Source organism: Neovison vison, chromosome 6, assembly GCF_020171115.1.
Source record: "Neovison vison isolate M4711 chromosome 6, ASM_NN_V1, whole genome shotgun sequence".
Classification (NCBI taxonomy): Eukaryota; Metazoa; Chordata; class Mammalia; order Carnivora; family Mustelidae; genus Neogale; species Neogale vison.
In genome coordinates, this window is record NC_058096.1 from 161996946 (window position 1) to 162009951 (window position 13006).

Below are 13006 nucleotides of genomic sequence, written 5' to 3' on the forward strand. Positions count from 1 at the left end.
GAAGATTGTGGCAAGGACAGTTAATATTTATTTATTTATTTTGGGGGGCAGGGGAGGAAGGGAGAGGGAGAGAGAGAGAGAGAGAGAGAGACTCCACACCCAGCACGGAGCCCAAAGCAGGGCTCAATCTCACAATCCTTAAATCGTGACCTGAGCTGAAATCAAGAGTTGGATGCTTAACCAACTGAGCCACCCAGGCGCCCCAGGACAGTTATTTTTAGGTTTATTAGACCTATTTTTAGGTTTATTTAAAAAAAAAGGGAAGAAAGAAAAGAAAAAGAGCTATTTATTTTAGAGATGGAGGGAGAAAGCACACATGCGAGTGGAAAGGAGGGGCAGAGGGACAGAATCTTCGAGCAGACTCCCTGCTAAGCAGGGAGCTGACTCAGGGCTTGACCTCATGACCCATGAGATCACAACAAACACTGAGACCAAGAGTCAGATGCTTAACCATACAGGTGCCCCAGGACAGTCTTTTTTATATTATACTCATATTAATTGGATAAAATTTAGAATAATTTAAAAGAGAACATTAAAAAGAAAAGTCTTCATGTCACCAGGTAAATAACTTAATACTAACTGGTAATGTCCTGAAATATTAATTCCTTTCATTGGCAATCCAAAACAACTGACTTGCTTTTCTAATTTACCTTCTAAACCTTAAATTAAAACATACCTTCCGAACATCAGAACTTTTGGGTTCTGTTGTCCAAGTGATAACCCGAGATACTGCCAGGCGAGTTTCACTGGAATTTATAAAATCTCCTGGATCCATTTGTTTGGCCAGAGTTTCTATGTATTTAAGGATAGCAACCTTCACCTACAGAGGTAAGCAAAATGAGAGGACAGTCAGATGGTCACTGAGGGATACAGATAATACTTCAGAAACAATCAGGTGATTATTTTTTTGACCAATACAAAATGAAACACCATCAACAACAAAAAAATTATATAATCACTTACATATCTGAGATACAAATACATGGTAATGTGGATTTTTATTTTCACATATAGCAGAACTTTAAAGTCCTAGGTGTTTCATTCCCTGTGTCTGAACAACGGCTGAAGCCTCTTCTTGATAAAATTAGACCCTTTTCCTTGAGCCTGCCTTCAGAGCTTATAGTTAACTCTTGTTTAGATTTCCCTGGGAGTCAGCCTTTATAAATTAAGTATAATTTGGCTTTTGGGGAAATGAACCAAAAGTATACTGGAAATACGGTATCATAAACCAAGTAAGTAATTGAGGTGGGCAATACAGGTTTCCCCCCAAACATAACAGTAACATTCACCGAATATCATGTACCTTAATAGGTCCATCAACTGCCAGAATTACTACCTTTCGAAAGAAGTGTCACAAAAAAATTTTTACAGAAGTACCACTGGAGAAAATACAACACTTATTTGTAATTCCTGATGCTTGGGTACATGGAAGATAGGTGTGTGGTCGAATGCAGGCTTCGAAATCAGCAGGAGGTGGGGCAAACACACATGCTTCTTCCTTATGGTCAGACTTTGTTATCCTTAGAGTAAGCACTGTTAAATTATCACCTTTCTCTCAGGTATGTTGGAGCAGAAAAACAGGGTGAGAACAACTGTCACATCTTCTAACATTCTAGGATTTGTAAATAATGGTTCTAAAGGACTTTGCTAGTGCAGTTTGGAAATGGCACCTGGCATAGTGTACAGTCCTTGGATAAAGAAGATGCTAAACATGTATTAAATACTGATTTGCTGACTTGGAAGGTTTATGTGTATGATTAAAACAGAAACTTTGAAAAAACATTGCCAAAGATTAAGATAACAATGATCCTTCTTTTCTTCTTATTGATCTTAAGATGCCACTTGTCTCACTCAACCCAAATAAAGTCCTTGAGAAGTACTGTGCTAAATCAATATATAGGAAGTGAAGTGTTAAAATAAGGCTGACTATTGTACATTTCCCCACTTCTGACTCCTATTTATAAAAGAAAAAGGGGTGCCCAGGCCTGGGTTCCTCAGTTGGGTAAGTGTCCGACTCTTGGTTTTGGCTTAGGTTGTGGTCTTGGGGCTGTGCGATTGAGCTCTCTGCTCAGCAGGGAGTCTGCTTCTCTCCTTTCTCTCTCTTTCCCTCTCCCTCCTCTCTTGGGCATGCTCCTTCTCTCTAAAAGAAATAAATCTTTAAAAACTTTTTTAAAAGAAAAAAGTGATCAGATTACATTCATTTCAAAATGAATGAATTTTAAGAACTATAAGAGATATATTGGAAAAAACCTGAGAGTTAACCTATCAGCCACCTTAGGTACTAAGGGAAAGAGACTTAGGGTTAATTCTGCAGTAGCAGGCCTAATAAATTATGGCAGCACCTAACATTCTGGATTCTTTTTTTTTTTTTTTTAAGATTTTATTTATTTATTTGAGAGAGAGAGACAGTGAGAGAGAGCATGAGCGAGGAGAAGGTCAGAGAGCGAAGCAGACTCCCCGTGGAGCTGGGAGCCTGATGTGGGACTCGATCCTGGGACTCCAGGATCACGCCCTGAGCCGAAGGCAGTCGTCCAACCAACTGAGCCACCCAGGCGTCCCAACATTCTGGATTCTTAAAGCCATGTCACCTTCTATCAGTGTGAGTAACTGAAAGGTGGTAATAGTAAATCAAAGAATGAACATCAGTGTAGCTTGTTTTCAATTTGCCACCATCTATAGTTGAATATACTTACTTGTGCTATGTGAGATTTAAAGTGCAGTGTCCTGGCAATTTACAGAGGCACATAAAGTTTTATTTATTTATTTATTTTTAAATTCTAAAAAAAAATTTTTTTTTAAGATTTTATTTATTTACCTGACAGAGAGAGAGAGATCACAAGTAGGCAGAGAGGCGGGCAGAGAGAGATAGGGAAGCAGGCTCCCCACTGAGCAGAGAGCCTGATGCAGGGCTCGATCCCAGGACCCTGAGACCATGACCCAAGCCAAGGGCAGAAGCCACCCAGGTGCCCCACACACATGAAGTTTTAAAAGGGTTTCAGAGAGTAGGTGTGCTTACTATACCACTAGGCAAAATAATCACAATACATATATAATAATCATTTGAAAGTTTAGATTTAAGTAGGATATTTCATAAATTTATATACATAATCTGTAATTTTAATAACACAAACGTTCATTCTTCTTCAGGGAAGTAAAATTTACCTTGCTGCTCAAGTGTGCATAACTTTACAACATATCTGTGAAACCCAGAAAAAGAAGTCACCAAAATTATTTTTTAAACTATTACTTACTCAAAATCACTCTGTATTGCCATTTCCCCCATTCTATTGCTTCTTTTCTGATATTTAGCCACATGACTGTGGGAGATAAAATTTTGTATAAAATTTTCTCCTTTATCTGCAAGATCCATCATTTTTTTCAATAAAGAACTTTATAGATCTCACACTCAAGCTGTTTGTGTTTTTCTATAACCTGTTCAGAACTGATTTTTAATCTTAATCTGTAACCGATCTGAAAGTTATTTATTTTTGGCATACATATGGCTCCAATTTAACTTTTCCTTGTTATTCTAAAATATTAACTTAGGAGTTTAAGAGTGATTATCCCTTATAGCTTTGCTATGTGTGTATGTTGATATAAAATGTAATGCATGTATATATAAAAGCCATATAAATATACAGCTCATATAAATATATGGCTTTCAGAGAAACAGTCTGTAATTCCAGTCTCCATTTTCCAACAGGAAAACTAATTTTAATCTGTCTGTTTCCCACTATCTTTTTCTCTAGGCATTTGACAATTTTACTCTCTCCCTGAACCCATCATCTTTATTTCTTAAGCGAATGGTTTGGACCTCCCTTTCTACTAGCCCATGAAATAGCTCTATGTACATTTTCAGAGCACTTGAATACCTACCTACAGCTGGTCCCTAAATCATAGTCCTTATTATAGTTTTATTGTGCATTATAATAAAAAATTCTAAAATTTTATATTCCTAGGATTGCCTTGCACAATGGGTAGGACAAAGAACGAGTTCAAAACATTTATCAGTATAATCAAGTAAATGATTCTCCTTTTGTAGGTCACATTTTAAAATCAAAATAAATGGAATCCCTTTCACAAAGCAGCTCTGAGAAATTAACGTTATGTTGAGTAACTCAACCCTGTAAGAAACATAATTGTGATTTTTAAGGCAAAATCATATTCAGAAACTTAAAGGAAAATCAATCATGGGCAATAATGCTTGTAGAAATAGATTTCGTGCAGAAGAGAGCAGAAAAATGTAAGGCTTGTAAATGCACATATGCTTGTTATTTCCCTGACTTTAATCTCACTTAATAAAACTCACAAAGAAAACATCTTTAGTAAAGAATTCAGGGGCTTTTACGTATAATTTTTTTTCTTCTATGTTAAATGTAGTAATTATTTTAAGTCACAAATTGGAATCCATCTCATTTTCACATAAATTCATTTTAAAAAGTGTGCTAATAATAATTGAGAAAGTTAATCCTGATTCTGAATTTTATGCACACATTAGAAATATCACATTGTAAAAAGAAAAGTTACTATTTCAGTTAAGGAGAACTGGAAAATAGCAGGGAGATTAAACTTAAAAATTTTTGTTTACTAAAATAAATACATAGGCAAAACTGACATTTTGCCCAAAATACCTATTCAAACTTCTAAACTTAAAAAAAAAAAAAGGTATTGGGAAATCACAAACATAAAATTAGGTAAGACTTCATAGAGCAAGTCTGCATTACCAGCTTAGAGTTAGATGGCCATACTTGCACTGCTTTCTAAATGGAAATTCCCCGTAAGCTTCTCCAGAGATAGTCTGGCAATTGAGTAACATTTGAAATAAAATCTGTGCATGCTTAAAGGGCTTACAGAGGTTAGTAGTTGAAACCAGATGCATACAAACATTCTCTGAAACACGGCAGAGTTTTTATAGAGAGTTAAGAAAAGAAATAATGAAGATTAAAACAAAAACAAAAAAAAAACCTTGGAGCTCCAAAAAGAGTGAAGCTGGTCCCGAAGTGCTGGCTTGACTGTCTGAAAGTTTATAAAAACAAAATCCACTGATGGAACAGCTTCTCATTGGACAGAAATACAAATATCAACATAACTTTATTAATAAAATACTTCAATTCCTTACAGTATCTTCAAAAGACTTCCAATTTTTTACCTTCAAGCTTGGTGTTTGAGTCTGATCAACAGTGAATCTCATTAGAATATTAAATTGAAGATCATTTGGAAACGATTCTCTGAAAGAAGGAAAGAATAAAGCAAAAAAAAAATTAATCAAGTAAACATTTAGCAAAGTAAACAGAAGATTATGCTTAATACCAAAACATAATATGCCATTCAAAGAGCATGCATGAAGTAGTATCTGTAAGTGGTATAGTTTATACTACTTATAGCACCTAAGTTATTCCCAGAATAATGTGAACATTTCACTCTGTATCCTATGGGGGTTAAAAAGCAACACTATAGTAAATAATGGTCTATCTTGACTCAGGTATGAATTTAATCAGAAAAAAAAAAATTGTGGGTGCCTGGGTGCCTCAGTGGGTTAATAGTCCAACTCTTGATTTCAGCTCAGGTCATGCTCAGGTTGTAAGACCGAGGCCCACATGGGGCTCCATGCTCAGCAGGGAGTCTACTTGAGATTCTCTTTCTCCCTCTTCCTCTACCCTTCCCCACTTGCACGCTCTCTAAAATAAATGAATAAAAATATTCAAATAAAATATCTAAAATAAATGAATAAAAGTCTTTAAAATAAAAAAGTAAAAGAAAAAATTAAGTTGAACATTATTGGAGTTATTTCCCCAGACCTAATAACTGAATTCTAGACTCACCTCAACCTAGTAAGTGGGTATTTGAAATAAGTCACCTCAACAATCTACACAAGAAAGAAATGTATCATTGGTTCAAAATCTTCTGAAAAAAGATTCTGAATATTTAAGTGTTATAATAAAATATTCTTTTTAAATTTAGGAACTATTTTTTATGTTTACATTAGACTGAGTAAGATCTTCAACTCTGCTTTGAATATCCTAATTAAGATAAAATACCACCTTTGAATTACTCAACCAATGCTCATGACAGTTTTAGAAAAGAAAGGCAGTGTTCGATTTAAGGACCAATGCTGTATTAGATATATCGATGTGAATGGGCGTCATTAACAATTTTCACAGGAAGCCCACGCCACCTAAATGGATCAGAAGGGCTCAGAAATCTAAACACAGAAACTAAACATTTCTGATTACTACTGGATAAACTTGAAGTATCTAAAGAAAACATTACCTGGTAACATCAAGGGCCTTCTGAACTTTTGCCTGAACAGACCCAAGCAAATCAGCACCCATTTTTTTTAATAGTTGCGTCAGCAGTACAAACAACCAGTCTTGAAGGTCATCTTTGTGGACTTGTATGAAATCCACTAGTGTCTCCAAAAACATGCTGAAAACCTACAGTGGATAAATGGGGAAAGGAAGAGAAAAAGGAGGAAATATTGACCTCTATGATCAATTCTAAACCAAAACAGAAAGGGAATACAGGAATCAGAGGCACAGCGATTGGCAGCCAAGCGGAAAAACAATCTCTCTTGCTTTTCATTGGACTCTGTGATACAAGAGTATGTTTGAACTGTTATCCAACTTCTGCGCAGAAGTTCAACAATTAGCTATTCCATGCAGCATCACTTGGTAAAGAAACTTTGGCCATAATGGCTGGCACACCTAATGCTGTCAATGATGCCTAGTTAAACTGAAATCCATTTTATCTCAAATTTAGGGCAAGCAATTACCTACTGATAGCCTCACCACCTCTCAGCTCTTTGGAAGAATGGCAATGAGTTAATCAGAAGATGACTTTGCTGACAGCTACCTTAAAATATAAGAACATTCTGACATATTGGGCTAATTAGAGACTCCTGGATTTCTCAATATGTCAGTGGTCACAAATCCTTTCGGTATGAAATATAGTATTTATTAAAACTGCCCCAAATGTAAGTGATGTGGGTAACTATAACTATACAAATCTACACCTTAATTTTAGTGATTTCTAAAAAATCATTGAAGGCTATTAGTCTCCATTTCTTTCAGTGGGTTTTATACTTGGTTCCAATATTAATCTACTAGTTTAAAAAATTTTATAAGATAAAAAATTTTAAGGAAAGCTAGTGTTCTTAAGTAATGCATCTCATTAAAATCTGTCTAGTGGTGTGTTGACTCAGTTAGTACTTGACTAGAAAGCTGACTGTTAAATATTCAGGAATTTCGTTAGGTAGTTAATAGCCTGAAATTAGCCATGGTCGGGTATTTACACCTCAGGAATTACAGCAAACAGGACACATCAGGGCTTTATGCCCATCCCCCAAACCTAGTTTGCCAGGCACAACACTCTAATTCTTTGATTTACTTTTAATCTTGTTTGACCTCTTGCCTCTCTTCCTGAGGATTCTTACTTTAAGCTTTCACTATAGTAAAATCAACATTAGAATCCCAAAGTCGACTCTCCCATTTTATCTGGTTCTCAAGAAACTGAGAATAAGAAAATTAGGTGACTTGTCAAAGGTTTCCATAGTCAATGGTTGGGTCACGACTTAAAACTAAGTTGGCTGGCTTTCAGCTATGTTCCATCCATTCTATTACAAGATAACTTACCTCATGCACTTGACTGTGCATAAAACTCTCCACTGACTTTTTCCCTCACTTTGATTTCCTCTATAACCATCCTTCTAATAATTGTTTCTATAAGGGAGAGACAATTTTATTCCTCTTTAAGACTAATCTTTCTATTCTGGATTCTTGCTCTCTATAGTATGGTCTCCTCTACTATCTTTACACTCAATCTAAATCCTTTGGTTACAGCTAGAGAAGACAATGTCTCAAGAATTTCTCCTTCAGTTTCCTTCCTACCAACTATCTTCTGATCATGAGAAGAAGTAGGAGCTTTTTCATTAGCTTAGTATGCTTGGCCATTCTGTAGCTTGCCACTGCTTTCCTCCTGTTATATTCCTTCTTTCATTTCTGTTGCCAGGCATTTTCCTTCTGCATTCTAAATGTGCAGTGATTAAGAGCCAGACTTCAGTGGCACCTGGATGGCTCAGTCAGTTAAGCGGCTGCCTTCCTGGATGGCTCAGTCAGTTAAGCAGCTGCCTTCAGCTCAGGTCATGATCCCAGGGTCCTGGGATCAAGCGCCACATCAGGCGGGGAGCTTGCTTCTCCCTCCCCCCTGCCTGCTTGTCTTCTCTGCGTGTGTCAAACAAATAAAAATCTTAAAGAAAAAAAAAAGCCAGACTTCATCTTGATTTGCTTTTCATCAAAAGTGTGACTTTAATAGGCCTGCTCTGCCCTTTAACAGGCCCACTTTGCTCTAGCCTGGAAGGCCCCAGGACCTCTGAAATAGCATTCTTTTGCCTTCCCAAATCTATTCATCCTACTATCACTGTAGGCACCAGGTCTTTCTGACTTCAAGTCTGATTTCTGGAAGAGGCCAGGTAAGTACATACGGCTTTGGAAGCCATACAGTGTCTATCATCACAACTACTCTGCCACAGTAGCACAGCAATAGACAGGATGCAAACAAGTGAATACAGCTGTGATCCAATATAATTTTATTTACAGAACAGGCAGCAGGCCAATTCATGCTTCTTTTTCACCATCAGACTGTGATACCATTTTTCTGAGAGAAACAAAATCCTCCACTGCCTTTAGAATAGTCTACAAAATAATGTCTCAAATGCTTAGACAATGGTCTAACACTCCAAACTGATCTTGGACTATCTGGCAACGTAAAGTCTTTGTCTCTGAGCACTTCTTACCACACTCCTGATTTCCTACCCTGTCCCTCTATTTACACATAGCCTGTGACTTGCTACAAAGTTTACTGCTCAAATCCCAGCCAAAAAGCTTCTTAGACCATGTCAGAATATAGCCACTTGGAACCTTTGTGGGATGAGCTTTATGGTGCTATTTAACTTCTGTATATATATCATCTTCTCATTTGGAACATGTAACATTTGAGAATAAAGCCTCTATTGTTATATAGTCTTGCATTATCAATTAGAATCAAGCTCAAAGTTTACCAGAGGCTAAAGACTGAAAAAATGTTGTTCAATTAACGTGCAGAAAAAGTCTTTAAAGAATAAGGATTTTCTCTTATGTGGAAACTTACCCTATAATTGAAAACCAGCCCTTTTTTCTCAATGGCAAGGGAAGATGTATAAGATCCTTGTTTCATTCAAACCAAGATTAACTTCTTTCTCTCTCCTATAAACTTTCTGACATCTCCCACTTCTCTAGACTCGTGCCAGTCATTTCCAGGAGGCCCTTTCTTCTCAGGCTGACATACCCAAAGTTTACGTTCCTGCCAAGATGTGAACTGCTATTTTCTCTTAAGTGGAAATTTCTTTTGATTATATACCATGGAAGTACAGAGAACAAAATGTAGACGTGTTATTTACAGTATTCCACATACAGAATTCTACTATTATTTTTCAAAATACTTAAATCCTATCAATAGTACTTACTAAGTGATAAAATACATGACTATATATATCTATTCAAAACACATATTGGGAATTTCCACATAAAATTTCTTACTTGACTGCCCTATCACAGAGTTCACTGTTAGATGTTGATATCCTTCTTTTTCTTTATCTAAAATTAATGAAGAAAGTGGAAAGTAGATACATTTATATCAGTGCTAAAAGTTTAGATTTCAGAAAAAAAATCTGAAAAATTGCTCCATAAACTGTTCTGTTTGCTTTCATGGAATGATGTTTATAAGATATTAGGAAAAGTACTTATGTTGAGGTTGGGACTAAAGACTTTTTAATTATTGTGAAACTTGGGAATTATTTTTAGTAATTCAATGGAACCACCCTTCAATGGAATCAGTTTATAATTCCACATATCTCACATATCTCATGGAAAATGTAACCTTTGGGCTATTACAGTTGAGGCAGTCTTTTCTCAATCTCACATTTTAGGTGTGCCAGTCATCAAATATAGAACAGAAGAACATAATCAAATTAGATTAATTAGTAGATTAAAAAGCACATCTCCAAACAGAATGACAGTTTGCATAACTGCAAATAGCATTTCGTAGATTGCAAAGGGTCCAACACTGCATGAACTCTTCGGGAGAGAAAATAGAGAAAAAGGGTTAATTTCACAGTCATGCAGTAAAGTTAGGTTTCCAACAAATATTGAACCAACTTACTCTCTATTGAGAGTTCCAACACAGGGGACAGCATGCAAAAAGAAAAAAAGAAAAAAAAGAAAAACACACAAATTAGTCGCCATCAATGCAAAGTTCCTATATGGAAGAAAAACACTTAGAAAATAAAAGTGACAAATGTTTTTCAAAGTTTTATGATAAACTCAAAATAGTTTTTAAAACAAGAGTTAAATGAACAGTTAAGAGAGAAGAACATGTGATTTTTCTGTGTTTCTCCCTCACCTCCTGGCCAAAGAAATGTAAAAACAAAACCCAGAAAACCAACTTCTTTTCCTGACTCTAATATCCTTGAGGCTCAACTTCTATAAAGAATCTAAGACTAAGATACCTGCTCCCATTTCTGAACAGTGCCAACATTTAGTTCCAAAGTATAATATTTACTTTTTTTTTCTCTCTTCTTTTTTTTTCTCTCTGAGGAGAGAAAATGGTAAAAGATACCATTTACAACTTAAATGGTATCTCTGAAGGTTTAGAACAACTACAATTGTTTGGAAATAAAAAGTAACTGTTTTTACCATAACTTCAAGTTTTGCCCCAGTAAGATGTGCTTTATGGTTTCCTGATCCTAGGACTGTAAACAGCTCTGCTGTCTAGAACACTTATTTAGGAGACCAGAAGTGACCTGGGCACCCAACTGTGTCCCATTTGAGTAGACATAGATTAAACGTCTACCCTAGTTGTTTAAGACTTAATGGTATGACTTCAAGAGGTAGGACTATATAGATCATAAAATGCCAATTCAAAGCATGCATGCATCTCAGTGAAGGTAGCTCCTTCCAAACAGTTCCTTCAGAGGCAAATGTGAGAACACATAAAACTTTTGGCATCTGACCCTTCTTACATTTTGAAGGAAAAAAACGATTCTAGAGTGGTCAAAATAAAAATCTTCCCTGAACGTCTTCATTCTTCAAGCTTACTTAGTTTTTAAAAAATTTCCACAGTGTCTAGTGTGTACTTAGGGCTTTACATATAATAACTCATTTAATCATCCTCACAATATTATGAGGTAGGTATTACCATTAACTGTTTTACAGATAAGGAAACTAAGGCGCACACTGCTAATAAGTGTTGGAGGTAGAATTCGAATACAAGTAATCTAGCTCTACTATCCATACTTGATATCACCATGCTGTACGGTCTCTCTAGAAAAATGTTAACAGGCTTTAAATCAAACATTGGCAGCTTATGTTCTAAATTACTGTCATACGTATATCATCATCCATCACCACTTATTTGCATATGGTTATCTGAGGTGAAAAAAGTTTATCAAGTTACAGGTATCAAATAATTTCAGCCTGCAAACTATATTTGCCAATCTTATACTAGGAAAAAAAATCCAGCATATATTTCAACGGTATTCAGAAAAAGCTCTCTCCCGGTCCTTCCTTTCTGGGGTGTCTGCATTGCAAGAGCTTTCTTGACATTCTAAAATATTAAGAGGGAAACATTCTGGGGGTTGGAGAAGGAGATCTGTATCAAAGTAGATGGTAGAAAAGTAGATGGGGCTATCCACAACCTGTTTCTCTAAGTATCTTGTTTCTGCTGAGGACAGTAGTCTCAATTGTGTTGAGCATGAGTGAGAACAACTTTCAGTTACCATGAAGTAGGCTATTATCCAGAAGGTGTTAACATAGAGACTGAAATGTTGATTTTAACCTAAAAAGATATGGGAAAATCCACCTAACTAAGCTAGTGGTATGAGGTGTCTCCTCCCAAACACTATGGCCCATTCTGGGGCAAGGCTTCAACAGTTTTTGCCCTATGAGGTTTCAGGACAGTTGAGGTCACTGATTAAGTGACTAAGATTCACTAGTAGTAGAGAGCTAACCCAGGCTTGAGGAAGACAAAGAAATGTCCCTGACAACATTTTTCCAAGGCTATGAGAAAAAAGCACATTGCTCCTTTGGGGACATGGACATAGTCTAGGGCTGGGGTGAGAGTGAGGAAGGAATGACAAGCAAAATGATAGGCTTTGTTTTGCCATTTTCTTGAGGACAATGAGTAGTCACTACAGGGTTTTTAAGCTGGTAGAGAAAATTTATCTTTTATAGAAAGATTACTAAAGGATGCAGTGTGGAGGAGGTGCAACAGGAAACAGACCACCGTGCCCTGAACTGGCAGTGAGAATGGACAGATATTCAGAAGGTTGGATCAATAAGGATTAAGTGAGTTTCCAGAATGATGGCCAAAATGTTCACTTAGGCAATGAACGAATGGAGATTTCATCTAATGAGACAAACCATCCAATGAGATAGAGCAGTTGTAAGGTTGAAGATGACTAATAAGACATGTGACTAAGTAAGCACAAGAGAAAAATATGGGCTGGAAGTACACTTTTGGGAATCATTAGGTTACAGCAAGAGGTAACTGAAGCTTTAGATAAGGTACTGAATGAAAGAAGAGAGCCCAGGACAAGAATCTACATAGAACCAACACTTAGTAAACAGGCAAGAGAGATAGGAGTTGCATGACAAAAGGTATGAGGTAGACTGGTTGAGTCACAACAGGCACTTCAACAACAGACACATCACATTCCTTAAGGAGACAGAAAAGATAAATCGAAAAACCAATAATAAAGTTGAAAACAAAAAGAAATGTCAACCAGCAAAATGGAATTTATGAGCAATTCATGGAAGCCAAGCAGATGAGACCATATTAGCAAAAAATGAGGCCCAATAGAGTATTGTGGCTAATAATAGCTTCAAGGTGAGACCTCCCTCCATTTCAATAGGAGGGAAGATAGAAAGAATGGGTTTCTGTGTAGATACAGTGGCTGGTTTGGAGGCAGGAAATG

At 36.4% G+C, this 13006-nt stretch overlaps 1 protein-coding gene across 46 annotated transcripts in view; it reads right to left on the bottom strand.

The window, feature by feature from the left end:
* Positions 1-13006, bottom strand: part of CLASP2 (cytoplasmic linker associated protein 2) — a 180396-nt gene that overhangs the window by 39605 nt on the left and 127785 nt on the right. For 17 of the 46 annotated variants that reach the window (XM_044252791.1, XM_044252787.1, XM_044252818.1 and 14 more), the window contains 3 exons: positions 6271-6434; positions 5150-5228; positions 677-820 (listed from right to left, as the gene is read on the bottom strand). In XM_044252791.1, the coding sequence (XP_044108726.1) occupies positions 677-820; positions 5150-5228; positions 6271-6434 (387 nt within the window). Of the gene's footprint in view, positions 1-676; positions 821-4965; positions 5017-5149; positions 5229-6270; positions 6435-10194; positions 10198-13006 lie in introns of all 46 variants that reach the window. The other 29 variants (XM_044252789.1, XM_044252820.1, XM_044252819.1 and 26 more) reach the window with 3 other exon arrangements.